The following is a 24,478-nucleotide window of genomic DNA, read 5'->3' as shown; positions in this document are numbered from 1 at the left end:
ACTGCACTATAGCAACATGTTTAAAGACAGTTGAAGCTGACTGTAACTATAACCTGGAGCTAACCCTGTTTTGATGCTCTGGGGTTTCAGTGCTGCGTGGTCATCGTCTTGGCCTACAGCAAGGAAGACAGTGAGGCATGGCAACAATCTGCTGCAGGGACAGCAAGCGTGACTCTCAGCTTTCCTTTGCAAATCAGGCATGCTTTACATGCACAAATATGTGTGCTAGTGTGCATATGCAACTCATGGACTCTAAGCATTTGTGCTCTCACTGCTGCATTGTCCCTTTAGTGAAAACCACAGAAGAAAAACGGCCTGCAATGGCAACTCACGGCCAGCCTCATCTCAATTTTTTTTAGCATTGTTACAGAAAAATACACAATCTGTCAAATACTCATTTTCTTTATCATGTTTTGTCCTCTTTGCCCACACTGTCCTTGCCCTTGGCATACCTCCCTCTCTGTCTCTTTTCTATAATTTTCTGTATATCTTTCTGCCTGTCTAGTGTTTAAAGAATGTAGTCTGATTTGTTAGACGAGATAATTCCTCTCTCGGTGTATGGATACTTGATGCAGCCAATCCCACGTCATCAGTAGATAATATTTTTACAACTGCCCGCACAAATTTCAAGTAAAGTAGAAGCTCCAAAGACCCTAGATTATAGTGCTGAAACAAACCAGATTTGATTCTTTACTTCCACTGGGGTAGATATATGCCCATGTCAGTATTTTACCTTTGCCAGTTAGTGCAAGTCTCTTCACATCAGCTAAAACTGCTGACTCTGCACTGTCAAAACTGTACACCTGATGCACTGGCAGTCAGGTTGACTCCAATGCCGACAATGCCCTGCTGTGCAATAATACATCAATGGCATTACTGTGAAGTGTGAAGTAATAAGATTAAATATGATTCTGACTTCATGTCTTTTTATCTGCATTTTCTCTCTCTCTCTCTCACACACACACACACACACACACACACACATTGACTTTATTGCTGCACCAAGGCCCACTACTGAAGTGACGAGGTGCACATCATGCTCATGACAGGACCAACACGGCCGAAGAGACATCCAAGGATGCTTATCACATGCGTTAATGCACACAAATCCACTATTTTATGTTACATAAATACATTGCATGATGACAAACAAATACACGACAACTAGGATCTAACCTTGTGCGTCCATTTATATGAAATTTCAGCCTAGAGATTCGCGATGCTGCTGGCTGCAAGCCTCGGAATTCTGCAGTAAAGCAGGAGGGGCAGAATGGGCCTTCTATTGGTCCGCTTGAAGACTGAAACGAAACCAATTGGTCAGCCATCCCATCACCGATGAGACACTCCGAATTATGATTGGCCAGCTGCGTGAGTCGAGTCACTCATTTGCAAGGCGGCGCTTCTTCCACTGGCGGAGTGGTGTGGCAAGAGGAGTACTGCGGTAACCGGCATAGCCGCGGAGGGAGATCAAGTCCTGAAAAGGTAGCAGTGCGGCTCGGTAGCTTCGTCGGTCTTTCACCGCAAGTATCAGAGAGCAGAGGAAGGAAACCCATCCCCGCGTGATGCTCCGCTTGAGACCGCATTCCATTTGAAAGACGTCTTACGGGGGAAAAACTGTAGCCTAACCCTTTGGAAGGTTTGAGAGACCGTTTATTTAACCAAAGAAAAAAAATTGTCAGATCTATAGGCTAGATAACTGCCATGACGTATTTTTAATTTTTCATTTAAGCAACCCTGAAAACTGAGCATATTCTCTTTTATTTTTCAAGGCAAGCCATTTTGATATAATTCAACGCGAGGGGCTGACACCTCTCAAGCCGTGCATCACCTGAGAGGAGAAGAGTGACTGCGTCAACATGGGGGTAAGACTGACGATTCCAACTTTTTAACTGCGTTGTAGCCCCCCCTGAAGTGGCCTGAGAAATGAGCGGTAGCCTGATATTTTACTCATGACGAGGAAGGGCTGATGTGATGCCATTTTTTTCCCTTTATGGGAATCTTGTTTGAGTGCCATTGACTCTAATGCGGAACTATGTTTTGCCCTGGTCTCCTAGACTGCGACAAATTGATGTAGCCAGTAGCTCATGTCTAGTGCGTCTATAGAAAGCAGCGGAATTTAACCGCTCACTTTAATTTGATATTTCGCCTGGTTTTGACTTGAATACAATTATTGTTTTACTTGAATAAATATATTGACATTTTATTGGCTGATGTCATTTTCTCTCATTCACTCGGTCAATTTAAATAGGCACCAAGATCAAATATGAATGGAAGCCGATGCCAATGTGTCACAAGTAGGTGTGTGGTTTAGAGGTTGTCAGTGTGTCATATGTATTTCAGGTCTCTGATAGGCCTTTCTTTGACTATAACCTTGCCAGCCACGGTAGGCCTAATCGGTTTATTCTTACCGAGAGCTCTCGTGTGGGAGAGAGGAGGGGGGCCCAGTTAGAAACCTATTATATACCTTGGCCTGTGGTTAAAAAAAATTATATATATTTTTTTACATTTGAAGGCACCAATTTAGCTACATTATGCTATATGACTTCCTCAGTGATGAATGAACACGATGTACTGTGATGTCCTTCATGCCCTCGTTGCCCCCCGTCATCCCTCTCATGTCATCTCCTGCTTTAAACCCCGCTGGCACTGCCCTTTCTCCGGTCTGGTCCAGCACAGGAGAAGCATCTGGCGTTGAACCGGGGAGATGCTGTGCCCATCGCGTCCGTACATTGGACGCTATCAGCGGAGGAGTCTCATCCTCAGCACCCTCAATGACCCATGCGTCATAATGCGGTTACCGGGAATAAGCGCCTCACCAGCTTATTCCCCCTTTAATTTGTGACATAACGGATCTTGATAATCACCGACAGTGAGCACATTTACACATTATAGAATAAAGAAACGATGCGTGCAGTACACCAGGAACACGATGTGCTTGTTACATTTAGGCTACGTTTGCCAATATGAGATTTCCTATCTGCTGTGCGCACCGTTATACGTTATCTAGATAAACGTCATGCAAATTAATCAGATGAGGCTAGTGGAAAAACACAGCGCTCTCGGAAAATGTCAAGGCGCGGACGCAACTCTCGGTGTGAGCCATTGCGCAATTTCTGCTCCATCTCCATCCTGCGTAAGGAGTTGTGATTTTTAATCTCCGACCGCGGTCTGTCTGATGAATGATGCAGTGGCAGGTCTCTGCAGACAAGGGACCGTGCGGTGCTGAGATATATCTTCAGCTGTAGAGGCAGTACAAGCCGTTGTCGTCGCAGTTACACAAGCATCTCTGCCGGTAGAGACGTTCAAGATGTAGGATTTAGGGGGGACTGCGTCAAAAGGGATGGGACTGCTTGCGCATGTAGGCTACTGCTGCTGTGTGGAAGGGAATGGTGTGTCACTTCGGAAGATGCCGCAGCTCTCCAGAAATTTACATTATGAAACAGAATAAGAGCGTCATGGCGGTCTGTGAAGGGTGTTTCCTTGACTTTCACTCGATGCCTGCTGAGGTCACCCTGAACGACAAAGGCGATGGATAAATGGATGAGGGGATGGCGTGATGGATGGATGGATGGATACGTGTACCGAGTATCACACTTCCTTCTCGCTCTTTCTGTCTTTTTTTCCGTGAATTTTGCACTGGCGCACCGTGCAATGGCATTGCCAGCTGTCCTTTCCCAAGGCCGCAGGGGGCATAGCTTGCGACGTGCCTTCTGCGTCAAACCGGGGGCGGGGCCTCTGGTGTGGAAATTCCCTGTAAAGAACTGTGATAGGCTGGCACGAGGAGCACACAAAAAGGAAAGGGCTTAGAGACAGCAGTGATGCTATAGAGCAAAGCTTGGGCATGTGTCAGGGATGCTAGGGAGACAACTGGTACATTTTGTCTGGCACAGAGATATAATCTAAATTTGGCAGAGTATCTCTAAGAAATGTCTTTTCACTCACACACCACTTATTGCTCATCCTTCCCTCTGCATTGGCGCAGCTATTCATGGCTGGTGCTGATGAGACTATAGGAGGAGATTTTCACCTTCAGACACGTGACACTGATGGGGGAGGGTGCCACAGAGAGACAGAGAGAGAGAGAGAGAGAGAGAGAGAGAGAGAGAGAGAGAGAGGGGAAGGGCAGTAGTGGTGGGTCTGCAGGTGTAGAGACAGAACAAGAGAGGGATTTAAAATGACAGAGGATGGTGGGGGAGAGCTGCCTGGCTGTGTCTTGTTACAGGATAATGACCTGAGGCTCACATTACCATGGCTCCTGTTTCCTCTTGCTGTGCATTGTGGGATTGGTTATCAGGGAACAGGCGACAGATGGGATAGGGAGAGGATGTGGTTGGCTGAATGATCTTCATAGGACATTGACTGAAGGCTGAGCGTGACGGTGGAGAGGTGTGGTTTAAGTGGGCCGGTGCCTCAGGAGTGATAGGGGACTATAGAGAGATGAAGGTGTAGTAGCAGCACTGAGGCTTTGTCAGAAGGTCATACAGGCTGGTGACGAAGGGTGTGGTTGAGCTGCTTTAAATGCATTATGGCTGAGGAGACGCTCCTGTTAGTGCCAAGATCCCTATAGGACTTCGATTAGACTCACTAATTTCCTGTGTCATGATGTAAAGGTTTCTAGAACAGCCTGTTCTTTTATATTGGCAGTGGCACTAGTGAGGCGTGTGCAGTGATAGAGAAGATGTTAGAAGGTGTTAGTGGACGGTAGTTCAGGAGTTGGATGTGTGTAGCCTCTGCAGAGGCCCAGCCCTCAGTTTGGTGCAGAGTACTGCACATCCCTCCCCACTGCACCTGCTGCCTGATGCTGATAGGCTGCACTGTACCACAGCTGATCTGTCCCACACGTTGCAGGAACCAATAGAAAAGCACGCCCATACAGGATCTAATCAATGATCTCTCTGACTGCACAGCCAGCTGGAATCTTTTTGCCTTGTGGCCTAGGGGTCAATTAAGGTCAATATGGTGACCTTTGAAATTATTCATCATTGTCCCCTTCAAGCCTCTTGTCGGTCTTTAATCAATAAAAATCCACTATACTGATGGCAATGTCCTTAGTGAGAGTACTGCTAAAGGATAGAATGCATATTTCTTTTGTGCCTTTGCAAAAAAACAGGATTTAGCCTCCTTGCTAGTAGAACAGGACAAAGCCTGAGCTGTGTGCTCAGTAGCAGCTTGCGTGATGCTAATAAAATGTAAAGGTCAGTTCTTTCTCCTTCATACATTACTTTGAAACAGGATTACAGTAGACACAGTGATTGACTAACAGTTTTCCAACATTGACGTGTTGATGGTCTCCCATAATGAGAGCGATTCAGAGGGGTTAGGTTGCCTGACTACAGCAACATGACTAATTCTGGGTGTTGTCCTGGAGATGTGTCTATGTTTGTTGTGTGACTGTAAATGTGTGCATGTGTGAATACATCAAAGCACAAAGTGTAACACTCCGCAGCCACAATGGACAAAGGCTTGTTCAAATTTAAAAAAAGATCATTTTACAAAACCTTGCTATATTTGATTTGCACTTTGTTACCATGTAATGCTGTTGTTTTTCCTAAATAGTGAATTGTGAATGATTTTCCATTCATTTAGACATACTGAACACATCAGATCATGTGCTTGAAAATCTCATATGCAAATGGTTATTTAGTTTAGTTGTACAGTCAGTAGCTGTGTGTATGAATGTGCGTGCATACACATCATTGACATATCTGTTTGATCAGCTACCTGCTGAGGAGTCCTAAGGTGCCCTCTCTCACAACATGGTGAGATGCCATGTTGGGTACAAGCACCAATGAACCAAGATTTACAATGCTAATCTAGACCAGCCCCCCCACCCCCCCCTCACACACACACACACACACACACACACACACACACACACACGCCAAGACACACAAACTACAGGGCAAATATATCCCTCTGAGCTCACGGGGGTGGACAGTGCATTACATTATAAAGATACACAGTTACACAACTGTCTCTGTAGGACAGATGAAGATGATGATGGGATGGACAGAAGGCAACAGAGTGTGTGTGTGTGTGTGGGGGGGGGTGGGGGGGGGGCAGGAGGGGTTACAACTTGAAGTTTGGGTTGTGTTTGGTTGAGGAGAGAGCACAATGCATATGTTTGGAGAGCTTAAGAGAGTTCTTCTCTACCTGTCTCTTTGTGTTTATGTGGTTTAGAGATTAAGATTTTCTCTTAGTGCTCTGAAGCGGCCACAATCTTTTTATTTCTCTATATACGTATACAATTCAATCAAATTCATTTATTATGTGTAGTTGTTTAATTTTAACTGCCACACAGTCGTAAGAGAACGACCCCCGGGGACTGTTTTACCAGAACAGTTTTACGCCATCTTTTCCCTTTTTTCTTTATGTCTGATATCTGGAATCTCCTCCTTTTGATGTCTGCTCACTCTGTTAAATAGAAAGATAAGAAGCCTTCGTCTCACTCTCTGGCTGATACAGATAAGTAAAAAAAATACTATTTTAACAGTCTCTTTTATAATGCAATCAAATCCTAATCATCTGTTAAAAGTATGTTAGATATATAATAGTATATCTAATCCATTAGTTTACTCAGTACTGTTAGAAGACATTCACCAACAAACCCATGACCTAATGATGAATGTGGAACTATTATTTATGCATTTGATTTTTTCCTAAGAGAGAATTGTAGAAAAAGAAGAGTTGGAAAGACAAAGAGAGGATGAAGCGCATGGGCTAATCCAGTGTAGTAATCAGACTAGCTAATCCCAACAGCCCTCGGTCCACAGCCTGAGCCCCCCACTGTGGCCCAGAGCCCAGCCATCCTGCTGCAAGAAACAGCAGATGGCCCGATGACCTTGCAAGGTCTCGCACACACACACACACACACACACACACACACACACACACACACACACACACACACACACACATATACACACCACACGCATATTAACATATCTACAACTGCCAGTGTTGTGTCAAGTCATCTTTGCTCACGTTCCAAGTAAGTCTCAAGTTATTTTTTTGGGGCAAGTCAAGTCACAGGTCATGTCAAATCAAGTTGAGTCCTTAGTTAAGGCAAGTCAAGTCCCAAATCAAGTCACTTTTTTTTACACTCAAGATAAAGCACTCTTACCTGTAGTATCCGGTCTTTAGAGAGAAATGACAAGGTATTAGTAGCCCATCTAATAAAATGATTGGCTAGTTTGTATAGCTAGTACAAAAGGTATGACAATCAATTTAATCAAGTCATCAAAACGGTGTCACGTCTCAAGTCCACATCTCTGACAGATGCTAAAATTAAATTACAAACGAGCACACATTTTAACATGCAATATATGTTTGTTAAAATTGTGTGTTCATAACTTTTTACCTTTTTACATTTTGAGGGTTCATCCCCCCACACACTGTTTATTTAACAATTCATAGAGAGGGACAGCAACATGTGGTGGAGATCCAGTTTTAATAAATTGAATTGTCAACGATGCATTATTAATTTAAAAACATAAATTGCATGCAACACGCTGCCATTTATAATACTTCTATTGTGAATGTGCATAGGCCTTTCTGACAGACAGACCTATGCTGTCCAGTGTGCAGGCGTTGGACGGTGAGCTGGATGGCCTCCATGCCTGCGTCGGTTTCCAGCGGGATGTCGGTAGCTTAGCTGTGGTGTCCTTTCGCCTAACCTTGGCTGGATCCTGGAGTGCGGGCGCCATTCAACCGGGTGACTCTTTTTCTGTGTGCCGATCTGGCGGCCACATTGTGCTTTATGATGAATCTTGCACAAGTTGAAGAAGCTGGAATTGTACCTCTTAAGATTTTATGTGACAAATAAAAATTGATTTTGATCAAAATTGATCACAATGGCACCATTTACCATTTGTCATGAATGAGCTAAGCAACGGGCCAGACTGAAGACAGAGGGCCTTCAACCTGCAGCCTCAGCCATCTCACTGAACTACAAGAGAAGGTGACATGGATGAGACCTTAATATACATCATTGGCTTAACATTTTGTAAAACAGTTTCCAAGAGCCCAGAGCAAGTGAAATTAGCAATGATGACACAAAAAGGCCTAATGTAGCTCTCACGTGGTCAGTGCAGAGTAGCTGATGAGATCCATGCAATTGGCTGCTCTGTACAAAGAGGAAGTGTAGACTCATGATGAAAAATACTTTGGTGGATGCCAAATTATAAAATGGAGCAGGGTGGTATTTCTGCCACCTACAAACCACTTCCTCATATGAGTTCCACATGAAGAGAAACAAGCATTTGTGTATACAGTATATGCACATCAGCTCCTCCTGTTAAAGGAGTCCCTATGCGTGCGATCAAAGAGGAAGAAAAATATGCTACATGCCAGTCCCAGTCAAACCCATGACTCGATCCTAAGTTAAAATGCTTGACATGATAGTTCTCTCAGGTGCCACTGCTTATTTGAACAATACTCTTAGTAGGTACATGATGTGCACAACATAACAGAGTAGTATCATTTGATTTCAGTTTGCCAAAAGAAATTACAACTGTGTAGTTTTATGGTACGTAAGAAGTCAAAGTTTGACTTGAACATAGCCAGTTCTTATACACTGCCACTCTGCATTTCTTCCTAAAACGTAGAGTGGCAGCTCTTTCCTTCTCAGGACTATCTTGTTGTATTATTTCACAATCACTTCGTCTCTCTCTCTCATTCACTCAACATCTCCCTCCCTCTTTCTCTGCCGCAATGCGTGTAGAGGTTGCACATATGGACCGTAGCCAACAAAATGACTCACCTCTGCTCATACAGACACACACCAATTCCTTGAACCAATTGCCTGTCTTCGTTATACAGCAGTGAAAACAGTTATAGATGCATCAATTTTTACTCGTCCCGGATCCCATCAGGGGATCCAAGGAGTACTGGGCCACTGCTGAGCTTCATCACCATGCCAATGGCTATGCCGGTCATCTTGGTTACTTGCCCTACAAACACAGTCACTCATCAGAGTTGTTTACATGAGGAAAAAATGCAAGATTTAGTTAATGTATGATCAAATCAAACACACAACCAGATACGTGAAGCAATTGACTTTGTTGAATTATTGATATTTTAAGCAGATTTTAATAAGCCAATATGTAACTGGATGTAAATAATTGCACTATGTAATCCATAGAGGAGCATCCTGACAATGTCAGAGATGTGTCTGTCCATCAGTCTGTTCATCAGTGTGCATTTGTGGGAGAGTAAGCGTCTGTAATTCCAGCTACATGTCTCTGTTTCCTTTCTCATTACATTACCCAGAGCAGTGTGAGACAGCTAGACTCCCACAAAGACACACACAGGCAGGCGCACTTTGATGTTTCCTACCAGATGTAAGGATACTTAAATTGTATGTGTACACAATATAGACTTTATCTTTCTCTGCTGAATAATTCAAATCAGGGTGGAGATAACAGAGACGGATATATAGATAGAGTAGTAAATACCACTAACTAACTACAATATTAACAGATTAAAATGTAGACAGACATATAGTTAGTATTATGCTGTAGGTGCAACAAAGACAAATCTTATCAGGCAGCAGGGTGTTGAATAAAGGGGGCAAAAGGAGAAGCTAACACACACACACACACACACACACAAACAAAGCCAGGTATGCACTTAACATACTCAGCATACTGTAAACACAGACACAAGATAAATCAGCAAGCTCTATTTTCTTTTTGAGTCATGCTGTCACGCAAAATATGAAATGAATAATGAAAATGATTAACAATGAAAACTACTCATTCACATGTGCAAACGTACACACAGAGACGGAGTGGGAATTTAATCTATTAGCATATGACAACACATGCTCAAAGTGACACACACACACACACACACACACACACACACACACACACACACACACACAATTAATAAGGTTGCACAATCTATTAGAGTGGGGTCACTCTTGGTCAAACACTGACACAGACAAAGACTGCTGGTCAATATCTAATTACAGGCATAAGATAAGGGTGACAACAGCTCTTCTCTCTCTCACTCACTCTCTGTCCCTTTCTCCACATGCCTCTCTCACTCTTTATCTGTCCCTGCTTCTCACCTCCCACTGATGTCTCCCTTTCCATGTGCCCAACCGTGTCTGTCATCCACCCCCTTACCATCCATCGCTCCATGTTTCTACTTTTCACCACATATCGCTTTGTTTGGCACTCTCTATCTCCTTACCAACCACACCTATTGTCTAGGCAAGTGTGTGTGTGTGTGTGTGTGTGTGTGTGTGTGTGTGTGTGTGTGTGTGTGTGTGTGTGTGTGTGTGTGTGTGTGAAAGGGAGAGAAAGGGAAAGACCTTTGTGTGTCCCATAGGTGTGTCCATATTTTTGTTATCAATTTCAGTGTGCACAAGAGTCTCACAAGAGCAGGTGCGGCGTTGAGCAGACAATGCTCTCTTAATGTCTGTTTGCAGTGTTGCTCGTTGTCTGTGGACAAACTAGCCACAGCAACAATATTATACCAACAAATGCATACTTACACACCTGCCAGTCTGTCATCTGTGAGATTATGGCGCCTATTTGACCGCTGATTAGAAGTAAATCTGTAACTTTCTATATTATTCAACACCTTGATTGCTAAATAGACTTATGGAGCTGTCATACATTCAGTTATTCTCCAATGTATAATACATACATATAATATATGCATATTTATGCCAACCAACACCCCCACACACACCCTCTTTCTCAATCACACACACACACACACACACACACACACACACACACACACACACACACACACACACACACACACACACACATTCAGGGTTTTTTCTCAGAGGGGATGAGCAGCAGTATTTTTCCACTACATCAGTCTCTACTTTATGTAGTCTTTGCCTCAGCAGGCCTGCCTGGTCTTGCTGTGGCAGGAGGTTTGCTCACCTGCTCTTTTGTTGCAGAAGTGTGTGTGCTTGCATGTGTGTGTGATTGAGTGTGTATTTGCAGTCAGGTCAAACAGCTCCTTCCCACAGACATGCTTGAACGAATGGTTTCATTGTTTGCGTTGAATTCAGCAGCGGCCCTTGAGCAGCCTACACTCTACTATTATGCAAGTGAGAGTTGTCATTCACATGAAGCCTTTTTTTTTATAATGACAAACCAGAAAGACAGGTCTTTGTTACAATATACAAATTCCCACAAGAGTTTTGCACAACAGCAGTACAATTACAGCTCCCAAAATGAAAAAGTTTATCTTTGTTAGTCACATTTTGTCGCACTGCAGGTGTGTGTGTGTGTGTGTGTGTGTGTGTTTTGGCGTGGTTCGGGTGTGTGACTTTTTGTGGAGGACTTGGCATCTCAGTTCATACTTTCTAACTGGTGCTTTTGTAAATATTCAAGTTTGATTAGTGACTTTTTACCGATTTATTTTAAAGTAAACATACTAGTATTATGTCAAAGGACAGATCAGTTTGCTCCTTTGTAGTTTATATCTTTAGTATGATATCAAATGCAAACAAAGTAGTTAAGCAGCAGTTACCTGCGCATGCTGCACTCCTAATAATGGTACTACCTGGTTGTACCACTAGAGGGTGCTCATTTTATTTCAGTGAATTTCAGCACACAGTTGGGTTTTTGATTTTCTGTGAAGGAACACACAACCAGTACCTCTTATCTAATTTAACTTATCAATTAAATAAAAATAAAAAAATCTTCTTTTTTGAGACGCATACCTTAGTTAGGATTATTAGTTGATCGTTATTGATGTTTCTGTCTTATTCAGGGTAAATTATGTGGCTTCCATATTAGCTGGACTTTGCTACTCTGTGAACCCATCAGTGTATATCTGACTGTATTGATCTGCCATCAAGGGCAGTTTCCTTGATGACTTGGTTATGTCAGTGAAGGGCCTGACCACGAGGACCCAATCACACCTCCTAGGAGGGATTGTTTCTTGCCTCTCCATGTCATCTCTGACCTTTGATGACGGACGTTTGTAATGATGTGGCCCAGCAGTCAAGCTGCTCTCCTTCCAGACAGCAGGCTATTGTTACAGTTATAGACCTAGAAGGACTAGAATGTGCAGTACTGGAGAAAATCGTGGTTATTAATCATCCACTCGTGTCTACTTTAACAACATTATCTAATTTCTGAGGGGACAGTTATAGTAAGGACAGTACCTGGAACAACAGACAGTCTCTGATGTAGCTTATCTGGTATTATAGTGTAGAACATACTAGAATCTAATCAGAAAGCCTTTGGTGAGTATAAACTCTGTTTTTCTGCTCTCTCTCTTAAGTCCTTCCTGCTAGATAAATGAAAAAGACCAAGAAGTGATTAGTTCAAACCTACAGTTTTGATGTGTCCATCAGGCTGTTGACATCAGAGCGACAATTTCTTTGATCAGCGGAGATCAAATGGATATGGCAGAGTAGACAGGAGGCACATCCTTTAATGTGTGGTGATAGTGTTCTCTTAATGTAGATATTTTTGTTCAGAAAAAAACAAAGCTACCATGGTAATGCATTTATCTTTCACGTCTTAAATAATTCTTATGATAATAGGTTTTTATATATTTATGCTCTTCATCTAACATCCTTCTCATAAACTGAGAATGATTTACAAAATACAGGCTACTTCACAAGGCCACTTCACAAGGGTACAACATTATTTACTGTATAGTGCAAGACAGAAACCTCATGGAGAATTCAATAAAGCCCGCTGGCTTTATTTTGGTTGCAGTCAGTTACTGGTACATACTGTTAGAATGCCAGACAGTACAGCTCTCTGAACAATAAAGCATTTATTGCATTTTAAGTATAGTTTTTTGGATAAACATGTATAAGCCCAGAGACCAAGATTATACACAAGGGCGCACATGCTACTATCTCCTTAATCTAGTCCGAAGGCATGTATAAAACATGTGTGTGTGTCTGTAGTATGGGCGGTCAGACAGTTACCGCGTTGCCACCACACAGGACAAAGCTGACCGATCCCCCAAGAAGAAGAAGGGGGGAACCAAGGACATGGATGACCTGAAGAAGGAAGTACCCATTGTAAGTAAAGCTTTTTTCTTATCTCTGAATACTTGTGGAACTGAATGTTGGCTTGAGACCTATTCACTTTTGTCAGTCAAAAGCTGATTAATTTGACACATACAATTCCCTCATTATTTCAAAAGATTTTTATATACAATCCATGCATTTTTAGGATGTAAGTAAATGATTTTCAACTTTTGAAGAACATCTTCTTTGAGGATATAGTAAATGAGAGTGAATTGACACCAACTCTATTGAAAAGAAGGGGAATCATTCTCATGCAGGCCAAAACAAATGTATTTTTGCTGGTAAGAAGGGTGACTTGTTATCAGGAGCTCGTCACTTGATCCCACATCCCAGTGCAAGAATCAGTCAACTGGGTCGCCAAATCTGGCTGCCCTGATACTCTTATCTCTCAGGTGAACTGCATGCATGGAGTACATTTCCAATTACATTGTATGCCATTAAGTCATTGGATGTTCTAAAATTGCTACAAAAAAGCTCAAAACTCCTTTTCATTACATATTAGCATATGGCTTGTTTCAATTTGGACTATTTTCTACAAATGTTCCTTGCATGCAAAAAATGGCAACTATTAAACATACTAATCCATGCAGAGTATTGATTATCTCTGTATTTTATTTTGTTTTCAGACGGAACATAAGATGTCCATAGAGGAAGTATGCAGGAAATTCAATACTGACATTGTCCAGGTGAGTCGATTATATTAATTTCCCTCCGTGTTGCAGCTATGGTTTGAGACTGTTTTTCCAGTTGGCCACTAGGTAGCATACTTCTATTAGTTTATTACAGACAATTGGCAATCCAAACCAAGAGTCCCCTAAACCCCAAAGACATACTAAAGAAATATGAGAATGTTAACAAACTCAAACAAACTGTGTGCTTTTGTCGGCTTTGCATCAGTGCAGACCTGCCTTTTTCTGCTAACTACACATCCCAATTCTTCTGTGCTCCCTCCAGGGGTTGACCAATGCCAAGGCAGCAGAGTATCTGATCAGAGATGGTCCCAATGCTCTCACCCCTCCTCCCACCACCCCAGAGTGGGTCAAGTTCTGTCGCCAGCTGTTTGGTGGATTCTCCATCCTGCTGTGGACCGGAGCCATCCTCTGCTTCCTGGCCTACGCCATCCAGGCAGCCACTGAGGACGAACCTGCAGGAGACAATGTGAGCAATTCACACACATGGGGATCTAAATAAAGAAAGAAACAAACACACATGCATACACACTGGCCCATCTACACACTTCATTAACACATCCATCACACTTCTGACTCTGAATTACAAACATAAATGACACCTCGGCAAAGCAATTTTAGCATCACACCTATTGGATCCAGTGCCACTCATGTCTCTCTGTCTCTGTCTCTCTCTCCAGTTGTACCTAGGTATTGTGCTCACAGCTGTCGTTGTCATTACTGGTTGCTTCTCATACTTTCAAGAGGCCAAGAGCTCCAAAATCATGGAGTCTTTCAAGAACATGGTGCCTCAGGTAAATATGTCTTTGCTCAAAAGAAACCAACGTATGAGTAAAAGCTTATTTTGATTTCCTCTGGAAAGGGGACATTGACCATATAGCCTTTAAAGTGAATATTATATATTATATTATGATGTTTGGAAGACAACTGAAATTATGGGTCAGAAATACCCAGTTAATGTGACTTAGCAGAAACACTGTTGCCTCAAGTCATGTAAGCCGACACACTTTACCTTCTGCCTGCCACTGAGATAGAGGGTAAATACTGCATATATACCTTTTTCACCGAAGACATTTTGACTTGTCACAGTAGGAAAAGCACATGTGTAAATAATACAAATGAATGATTCTTTCATGAATTTAATTTTGCCTATGGTATTTTTACTCAGAAAGTTATTTTCACATAAAGGGATGGAAAAGCTCTTTCAGTTCTGCTGTAACTCCCCATATTCTGAGAGACCATGTTTCTCTAGTGCCCAATGCGTGTGTGTGTATTTTCTAACCATCACTGATATCTCCCTGCAGCAAGCTTTGGTGATCCGTGAGGGAGAGAAGGTAACGATCAATGCTGAAGAAGTGGTGGGCGGAGATCTGATTGAAGTAAAGGGAGGAGACAGGATCCCTGCTGACATCAGGGTGGTTTCTGCCCATGGCTGCAAGGTGTGCACGCACACACACACACACACACACACACACACACACACACACACACACACACACACACATATTCAAATTCTTACTTCTTGTTGTATGAAACTACATGTTTTTTACTTTTTCTGTGTCCCATTAGGTTGATAACTCCTCCCTAACAGGCGAGTCAGAACCTCAGAGCAGGTCACCTGACTGTACCCATGACAACCCCTTAGAGACCCGAAACGTTGCTTTCTTCTCCACCAACTGTGTGGAAGGTATGGTCACCATAGCAATAGTATTACATGCTTGTATAAACTTATGTGCCTGTGGTTTGAATTAAAGCCACTAATTTGAGCCAATTAATAACATTTACACCTAACTTGACTCTTATACTAAAATGTAATAGTAATTGTTTAACTGAGATTGTTTTTGTTTATAGGACTAATCACACAGGTACTGATGTTGCAAATTCAATTTTACATTATATTTCTGTTCTTTTTCCAAACCAGGCACAGCTCGTGGCATTGTTATCTGCACCGGAGACCGCACAGTCATGGGTCGCATTGCTACTCTGACCTCTGGCCTGGAGACTGGCAAAACCCCCATTGCCAAAGAGATCGAGCACTTCATCCACATCATCACAGGTGTGGCTGTCTTCCTGGGCGTCACCTTTTTTATCCTGGCCATCATCCTGGGTTACTCCTGGCTGGAGGCTGTCATCTTCCTCATCGGCATCATCGTGGCTAACGTGCCTGAAGGGCTGCTGGCCACAGTCACTGTAAGTGGGCATATAATAAGATACTGGCCCTTTTCAATTGCTCCTGAAATAGATACTTTGGTATCGTGTGGTATATTTATTGCAATCTGTTGTTGTTGCTGATTAGTTTCTTTTTGGACACATGACATTTTCTTAATTTTATTTCCTTTCTTTGTGTTTGTTTGCTGATTGTAGTGCTCACATTGTCTGTACTTCTTTTATTGTTTATTGTTCCATTTCATGGAAACATGTTCGTATTCCATTTAGTTAAGGCTTTTAAGTATTACATAGCCTTGGTGCTATTTTTATTGAATTTCTCTTTCATTTTGAAAGGTGCTATTAAAAATATATATTTATTTGGTTACTTCTTATTTAATTGTACCATGAACTCACTTTACTTGGCATCAAGAAAGCTTCATGGCATCAAGAAAGCTTCATAGGTGATACATACAAACACAATGATAATTAGCATTATTTAACATCATACATGTATTTGTCTGCAGGTATGTCTGACCCTGACTGCCAAACGTATGGCTAAGAAGAACTGCCTGGTGAAGAACTTGGAAGCTGTGGAAACTCTAGGCTCCACCTCCACCATCTGCTCTGACAAGACGGGCACCCTGACCCAGAACAGGATGACTGTGGCCCACATGTGGTTTGACAACCAGATCCACGAGGCCGACACCACCGAGGACCAGTCTGGTTAGTGAGGACAGGGCATACAGCTGATGAAATATGTTACTACTGTTGAAGGGATAAATGATCACTAGGAATCATGAAGGTTAATAATACTCACTCTTCTGTTCCCGCTCCAGGTGCCTCTTTCGACAAGAGCTCAGTGACATGGCTGTCTCTGGCTCGTATCGCTGGACTGTGTAACCGTGCTCAGTTCAAAGCAGGACAAGACTCACTGCCCATCCTGAAGCGTGACGTGGCCGGCGATGCCTCAGAGTCAGCCCTGCTGAAGTGTATCGAGCTTTCCTGCGGCTCAGTCAGGGCAATGAGGGATAGGAACAAGAAGGTGGCTGAGATCCCCTTTAACTCCACCAACAAATACCAGGTAAGTAACAGGTTGCATTACAGCTGTGTACACAAAATTAAACACCCTGTTCACTTCATCACATTAACTTTCTGTTCTCCTCCTCTAGCTCTCAGTGCATGAGACAGAGGATCCCAATGACAACCGCTACCTGCTGGTGATGAAGGGAGCCCCTGAGAGGATCCTGGACCGTTGCACCACCATCCTGGTGCAGGGGAAGGAGCAACCTATGGATGAGGAGTTGAAAGAAGCTTTCCAGAATGCCTACATGGAGCTGGGAGGACTGGGAGAGAGAGTACTGGGTAAGGATAGATAGAACTGGAGAGAGTGCTCCTACATGGTGGAACGAGCTCCCCATTGACATCAGGACAGCTGAAAGTCTACACATCTTCCGCTACAGGCTAAAAACACATCTCTTCCGACTTCACCTTGGCTAAGAAGATGATGGTTACATATAATAGTAAAAAATTGCACTTAAATGTTGCACTTACACATGGCACTTAGTAGTTTGGCTTATTTGAAGCTAATATACTTTGTCTATGTGATTCTTGCTGTTCTGAATTTGTGCTGTCATTGTTGTATGCACTTATTGAAAGTCACTTTGGATAAAAGCGTCAGCTAAATGAAAATGTAATTTAATGTAAATAACATGACCATGACCTGAGGTTCAAAAGGAGAACATTGGGATTTTATAAGTAATTGGAAAATGTCTTTTCTACTTTGTTTAGTATTTCCACATACTATAATATATTTCCATTTAACAAAAAATTTAACATTCCTTTAATTTAACTTGGGATTGTTTTCATCATCACTTGGGAAAACAATTAGTCATTACTTAATAGCTTATTTGGCCTATACCCTTCTAGTTTATCTCTAGAACGAAAAAGGAAAACGGCTCTGTTTTCACCTTTGTGACAACTAATTTTTTGATATTGTCTAAAGTTGTTAATGGTTTCTCTACCACAAAAGGTAAATGACTATTCTCAACCCAAAAAGAAACTTCTTTCAGTATGAAAAAAATTAAAATCACCCAAATCAAATTTAGAAATGTTTTTTTTATGCGACATTGACTGGACAGCTATATGTTACTTGAAGGACACCAGTTGCAGTTATAGTGGTGTGCTTTCATTAACGTAAAAACTCCATACTTGACATTAGAGGTGACAGCAATTTATTAATTTTGACAAATTCCAAAATCTGCAACAGCTCAAGATAATACGCAAAGCATTCTATTTTTCAATTTAAGATCTGTTGAATTATTAAAACTAGGCTTAGATTGAATGTACTTTTCTGAAGTAGGGATAGAAGATCTGGGTTGATTCACGTCACAAATCAAACACTAAATCACACACTTATTTTTCCCTCCAGGTTTCTGCCATGTATTGCTGCCAGAAGACCAGTACCCCAAGGGCTTTGCCTTTGACACGGAGGATGTCAACTTCCAGACAGACAACCTTTGCTTTGTTGGCCTCATGTCCATGATTGACCCTCCCCGTGCTGCTGTGCCTGATGCTGTTGGCAAATGCCGATCTGCCGGTATCAAGGTGAGTTAATATGTGATCTATTTATTCCTTACAGTGTTTTATAGTAATGTTCTGTGTCAAAATGCATTTGTGAGATCATGTAATGAAATGTCATTTTTGTTGCTCTTGTTAGGTCATCATGGTCACTGGAGATCACCCAATCACAGCCAAGGCCATTGCCAAGGGAGTGGGCATCATTTCAGAGGGCAACGAGACAGTGGAGGACATTGCAGCTCGTCTCAACATACCTGTCAGCCAGGTCAACCCCAGGTAAAGAATGATCACACAAGAACAAACACATTGCATACAAATGATGGTAAATTACGAGACGTCAACGCTTCAATGTCTGTGTTCAGGGATGCCAAGGCCTGTGTGGTCCACGGTACAGACCTAAAAGATCTGTCTCAGGATCAAATGGACGACATCCTGAGGAATCACACAGAGATTGTCTTTGCCAGGACCTCCCCACAACAGAAACTCATCATTGTAGAGGGCTGCCAGAGACTGGTTAGAGCATTTTGAGATTGTTTTATATAATAAAATGCCTTATTGACAAAAAAGGTTTGGTATGACTTAAACGAGTAGGAGTCAAATCTCTAATCCAACCAGTGGTGTCCTCATGCTTTATATTGGCTTGAATAGAAGACCATTTTTTTCTTCTTACAATTACATTGTGGACTTTCAGTGACTAGATTTATAAATAGCATTACACTTTTACAACAGCAGATGGCGCTAGTTATCTGTGGAATTAGGATTCCCTGACTGATAATTTTTTTTTCCACTGAGGTGGTTTGAAATGCCAACTTTTTTTTTTATCTTAATTTGACTAAAATTCAATTAATTATTCGTAAAATTTTATTTGTAAGATGTAAAAATGAAATGACATCTGTTCAGGTCTTGAAAACATTGAAGATGTTTTGCAATCAGTGTTGTTTAAAATGACGCCAGTATAGTTTATTCATGAAGTATTGACTTGTTTAATAAACGTGTGGTCATATGAATGAAGAGTATTGATCTCTGGCTTTGGCATAGATTGTAAAAATAAGTAGGTCTCTTTTAAAATCAAGATACCTGGGTAAATGAGGGATGAATACATTTAACAGATATAACTTTTCTAAAAATGTATGCTTTATGACCTCATCACTCACCCTCCTTCTTCTCTCCCAGGGTGCCATTGTAGCTGTCACAGGTGATGGTGTGAATGACTCTCCTGCGCTGAAAAAGGCTGACATTGGTGTTGCCATGGGAATCTCTGGCTCAGATGTGTCCAAACAAGCTGCAGACATGATCTTGTTGGATGACAACTTTGCCTCTATTGTCACAGGAGTGGAAGAAGGTGAGAAGACCCCCAGGACAGAACTGGAACATGTTATGTTTGATTAGTGGATGTACATGTGGTTTCAGAGACTCAAACAGTAGGACTTAGTACCTGATGTAACTCTTGTCTGTTTTTCACCCTTCAGGCCGTTTGATCTTTGATAACCTTAAGAAGTCCATTGCCTACACCCTGACCAGTAACATCCCAGAGATCACCCCCTTCCTGTTCTTTATCATCGTCAACATCCCCCTGCCACTGGGAACCATCACCATCCTCTGTATTGACCTGGGAACTGACATGGTGAGAGCTGATCAAACACTCACTGTTTTTTACGACAAATGCAGCTCTACGCTTGCACACAGGCATCACTGAGTACAGCTCCTGTTGATATGACCCGTCCTAATGTACTAAAAGTTCCCATGTCTCCCTCTTCCCTCAGGTGCCAGCTATCTCACTGGCTTATGAAACAGCTGAGAGCGACATCATGAAGCGTCAGCCCAGGAACCCAGCTAGGGACAAGCTGGTGAATGAGAGGCTTATCAGCATTGCCTATGGACAAATTGGTAGGTGAAATGAAGATTGGTGCTGCTGATCCAAGCTGTGAGTCTTTGGTCGGGATTGACGTTTGATCTTGGTTGCCTGAAAGTAATTTTGTGTTAAAATCAACTTTATCCTCCTTTTTTATTGTTCACAAATAACTGCCAGATTATTTCTGGACCTTTCTGAAATCTTTCTCTGTCTGTATGTTTTTTTCCTCAGGTATGATCCAGGCTCTGGGAGGCTTCTTCGCCTACTTTGTCATCTTGGCTGAAAATGGTTTCCTGCCCAGTCGACTAGTAGGCATCAGGCTAAATTGGGATGACCGCTCTACCAACGACCTGGAAGACAGCTATGGGCAGCAATGGGTAAGTGTGTAGTTTTTGTGTGCTTAAGTGAACTTTTAGGTGTGTTTCTCAGGCTTTGATACATCGTGTTACTGTGTATCTGTCATCTCCTTCCCTCAGACATACGAGCAGAGGAAGATTGTTGAGTTCACATGCCACACAGCCTTCTTTGTCAGTATTGTAGTCGTGCAGTGGGCTGATGTCATCATCTGCAAGACCAGACGTAACTCTGTGTTCCAGCAGGGCATGAGGTGAGTCCGACAAGTGTACTGTGATATACTGTGTCCTTTCAGTAATTTAACTTTTTGGCATAATATGATCTAAAGAAGGAATGACACGTATTTCAATTTTTGCATCGTCATTTCTCTTTTTTAATATTTGTTGTTTCTCAACCCAGGAACAAGATCTTGATCTTCGGCCTGTTTGAAGAGACAGCCCTGGCTGCCTTCCTGTCCTACTGCCCAGGCATGGATGTGGCACTCAGGATGTATCCTCTAAAGTGAGTGCCATTACCACATGTATCACATGAATACATATGCAGTCACTCTGGTATTAAGACATATTGTCTTATCTGTTCTGGATTATTTGTAATCCTTGTTGTTCTCTTGTCTTGCCCACAGGCCTAGCTGGTGGTTTTGTGCGTTCCCCTACAGTTTTCTCATCTTTGTTTATGATGAAATCCGAAAACTTCTCCTCCGTAGGAACCCTGGAGGTTAGTATTTCTTCCTTTTTATTAAGCGCTTTAACCCTTAAACCAAAATAGGTTGTGCTGGACTATTTCTGTGAGTTTGGTCCTGTCACTGAACAACGGTGACGACAAGACTCAAAGTAGTCACTGTGCCCGACCAAGAAATTGTCCAGCTCATAACTCCCATAAAAACACAACACGTAGTTAAGCTAACTGACTGGCGGCAGTAGTGTACTTCCCAAAATATTGAACTAGTACTTTAACTAATGAAACATCTTGAATTAACTGAACTTTTCTCTTTTTTCTTTCTCTCATTTGCAATCCAGGTTGGGTGGAAAGGGAGACATACTATTGATCGATGGAGCATCTTTGCTCAAACCCCCTACATCTTCCACTTATTTCTCTCCCCTGTCACTCCATCCCCTGGCAAGACACACCTCCAGATGCCCCCCTCTCCCCCCCTTAAAGACAAAAACCGCTTTGAAGCAATTTTCATCACAACCGCCCCAAAGATTAAAAACAGCAAAAGCACCTTTACAACTTTCTACATTGACCCGCCCCCCTTTCTCCCCATTCTCCTATGATACTCTTTGCATGTGTTCTCTCACTGCTGTGTACATAAACCAATATATCTACCAAACGGCAGCTGCATATTGTGTATGTAGATTTGAATGAGCTAAGGATACAAAGGGAGTGTCTACGCTCTGCAAAAAAGGGCCATCCAGCTCCTTTCCCTCCCTGTTCTTCCCCTGCTCTCTTGTCCTCGTCTGTCTCTATACCTTTGTTCCCCTCTCTCTTTTCCCTCCTTGCCAACCCTTTGCTTGTCCTCCAATCCCACACACAAATATAAAGATCACACAGTGAGATCCCACCGCCGACACCACTTCGACTGCCACCTCTTGCCTCCGTCTCCTGTCTGTGGAGGACCAGCGGAGTGGTCATCTCCCTGTCGTTCTCACTACGTCCATTTTCCTTCTCTTGAGTTCTCAACAGCCACAGTGTTGTTGTTTTTTTAATATGTGGGGTACGGGGGGTTTCGATGATTTTACTTGTCTTTTTTATTTCTATGACGGGAGGGGGGGTACGTGAGAGCTGCTTTTTCCTCATTTAGGCCTAACAAAGCACACCCCATGGCGTCCCCTTCTCTCCCCCTCTGTCTCTCACACCCCTCCCCTCCCCTACCCCTGCCCCGTTTGTCTCTGTTTGTGTGCACTGTGTGAACCATTGTCCTTGTTAATAACTATTACAGTACACCCCCCCCTCCCCCCAAGTTGGTAAATACAACTCAATCTTTCTGTGTGCTCTAGGAAATCTATATAATTCTATACTGAATTTAAATGAAACAATAAAAAAACAAATGATGAAAAACAGCTCAAGAGATACATTCATGAAGAATAACAATAACAATATTGGTGAAATAGGAAAAAGCAAGAGATATGTGTCTCTCTTTTTTTCCATTTGGGTTTCAGTTATTTTTGCTGTTTTTTCAGGCGGCTATTCTAAAACTGTAACAGCAGAGCAGGGCTTTCGGTTGTGTTTTTACAAAAAAGACGCAAGACATCAACCAAGGCTTTCAGGTTCCTGTCACTGCAGGTATGATGTGGTGCAGTACGCTGTGATGTGGTGAGTCGTGATGATGAGACCATGCGCCTGGCGTCTGTTACCAGCTCTGGTTCAGTGCAGTTCCTGGTATAGCCCGGTCAGACCTGGGTCTGTGTTTATGTATGTGTACAAGACCAGTGAAGGGCCAGCGGTCTCAGGCTGGGTCTATCTCAGATGGCTGCAAGAGTTGAAATTCAAGAAGAAGAAAAAAACAGAACTAGTAGAACATTTGTGTCAAATAAATTAAACCAACACCAATAAACATCTAGAACATTTAATACAACCTAGACCTGTTTGTGTGTCTTTCTTTCTGTATCTGTTTTTTACTCATTGAAAACTACACTTCACAATATGCATGTCTTTTATATCCCTTAGTTTTTCTCCTTTTTTACTATTTTCTTGAAAATGGCTTATAATATGCATCACTCATCAAGGTTGCATATTATGACAAAATAAAAGGAATGTAATGCCATCCCTTGCAATAGACCTGCAACAAATGTGAAAAGCTGTTATAAGCTGTTTGTGAAAGCTGTTTCACAAACATTAAGCCTGCACAAAAGAGGTGTTAATCCTTATGGTAGCATTTAATTCATCATATTGTGATAGGCAGTATTACTGTCGATCGTATCATGTTAATGATAATAACCCTTCTCACCCCATGTATATGGGATAGCTTCCAACATGAATTGAGAACTTAAAAGTAATTTTTATTGACTGAAATATATAAGACTATTGTTCCAACACGTCTTTAAATATGAGATTAAATTATCTGACATTAATCACATTTGGGTGCAAATTTGAAAAATATGTTTATTAACATTTTTTCACAATTAAACACATTGTACAGTTCCAGACTTACAGAAGTGTACTTTGACCACTCAAGTCTACATTGTGTCACGTGATAAAAACAAAAATGTAATAGACAAACAGGAACAACAAACATAAGTCAAACAAAGTTAAATTTAAAAAGAAAGAAAAAAACAACTCTCGTAGGCATTTCATACAATCATTCCAAAAATGATATATCAATTCAGTTTAAGGTAGTCTCATTGTATTACAGTTTTAGCTCACATTACGGGGTTTACATTAGTCAACATTCAATCCTCCTCTTCATTCGTTAGCTCCATACCTTTCTTTTTCAATAATTCTTGCTTCCCTTTCTGTACATATGTTTATGTCCAGAGAAAAGGTTATTAACATTTGCCAAACCCAATATGTAACAGTCGGTCTGCTTGACTTTTTCCAAAATAATGCAACAGATTTTTTAGGGTGCAAAAGACACAAATCTATTATTATTTGTTGACTTTTTGTGTACTTGTGATCCTTGGGGTAGAGTCCTAAAATAAAAAATCTTTTAAGATAATCTTTTCTATTGTTTTTTTTTTTTTTATTTCCTCCCAAAAAGCTTTGACCTTACTGCATTGCCACATACAGTGAAATAATGTACCCTTTTCCATCAAGCATCATTTGGGTGCAAATTTGTTGATTTAAGTCATAGGAACACTTTAGAAATGAGAAAGTAGATGATGGGATGCC

The 24,478-nt window shown here is 41.9% G+C and overlaps 1 protein-coding gene across 2 annotated transcripts; it reads left to right on the top strand.

Moving 5' to 3' along the window:
• Positions 1 to 1,453: 1,453 nt before the first annotated feature.
• On the top strand, positions 1,454 to 23,225 carry atp1a3b (ATPase Na+/K+ transporting subunit alpha 3b). 2 transcript variants are annotated; one of them, XM_078252547.1, is made up of 23 exons: positions 1,454 to 1,636; positions 1,770 to 1,862; positions 12,944 to 13,021; positions 13,657 to 13,716; positions 13,985 to 14,188; positions 14,400 to 14,513; positions 15,024 to 15,158; positions 15,289 to 15,406; positions 15,641 to 15,909; positions 16,392 to 16,590; positions 16,704 to 16,948; positions 17,037 to 17,229; positions 18,296 to 18,471; positions 18,584 to 18,720; positions 18,807 to 18,957; positions 19,618 to 19,786; positions 19,914 to 20,068; positions 20,208 to 20,331; positions 20,528 to 20,673; positions 20,773 to 20,903; positions 21,050 to 21,151; positions 21,273 to 21,364; positions 21,667 to 23,225. In XM_078252547.1, the coding sequence occupies exons 2-23, from the start codon at positions 1,857 to 1,859 to the stop codon at positions 21,693 to 21,695; spliced, it is 3,033 nt and encodes a 1,010-aa protein (XP_078108673.1). In that variant the 5' UTR covers positions 1,454 to 1,636; positions 1,770 to 1,856; the 3' UTR covers positions 21,696 to 23,225. The 2 variants fall into 2 exon arrangements, with proteins under 2 accessions (XP_078108673.1, XP_078108672.1); XM_078252546.1 differs by having other exon boundaries at positions 12,905 to 13,021.
• The last annotated feature ends 1,253 nt before the right edge of the window (positions 23,226 to 24,478 follow it).

The sequence above is a fragment of the Sander vitreus genome, chromosome 6 (genome assembly GCF_031162955.1).
Source record: "Sander vitreus isolate 19-12246 chromosome 6, sanVit1, whole genome shotgun sequence".
NCBI lineage: Eukaryota > Metazoa > Chordata > Actinopteri > Perciformes > Percidae > Sander > Sander vitreus.
Note: the sequence above shows the minus strand (reverse complement) of the source record. Positions and strands in the feature narration are given on the sequence as shown.

Coding starts and splice junctions, on each gene's coding strand:
- atp1a3b (XM_078252546.1), top strand. Junction 14,514..15,023: donor TCAAGAACATGGTGCCTCAG/GTAAATATGTCT, acceptor ATCTCCCTGCAG/CAAGCTTTGGTGATCCGTGA. Junction 15,910..16,391: donor GGCTGCTGGCCACAGTCACT/GTAAGTGGGCAT, acceptor ATTTGTCTGCAG/GTATGTCTGACCCTGACTGC.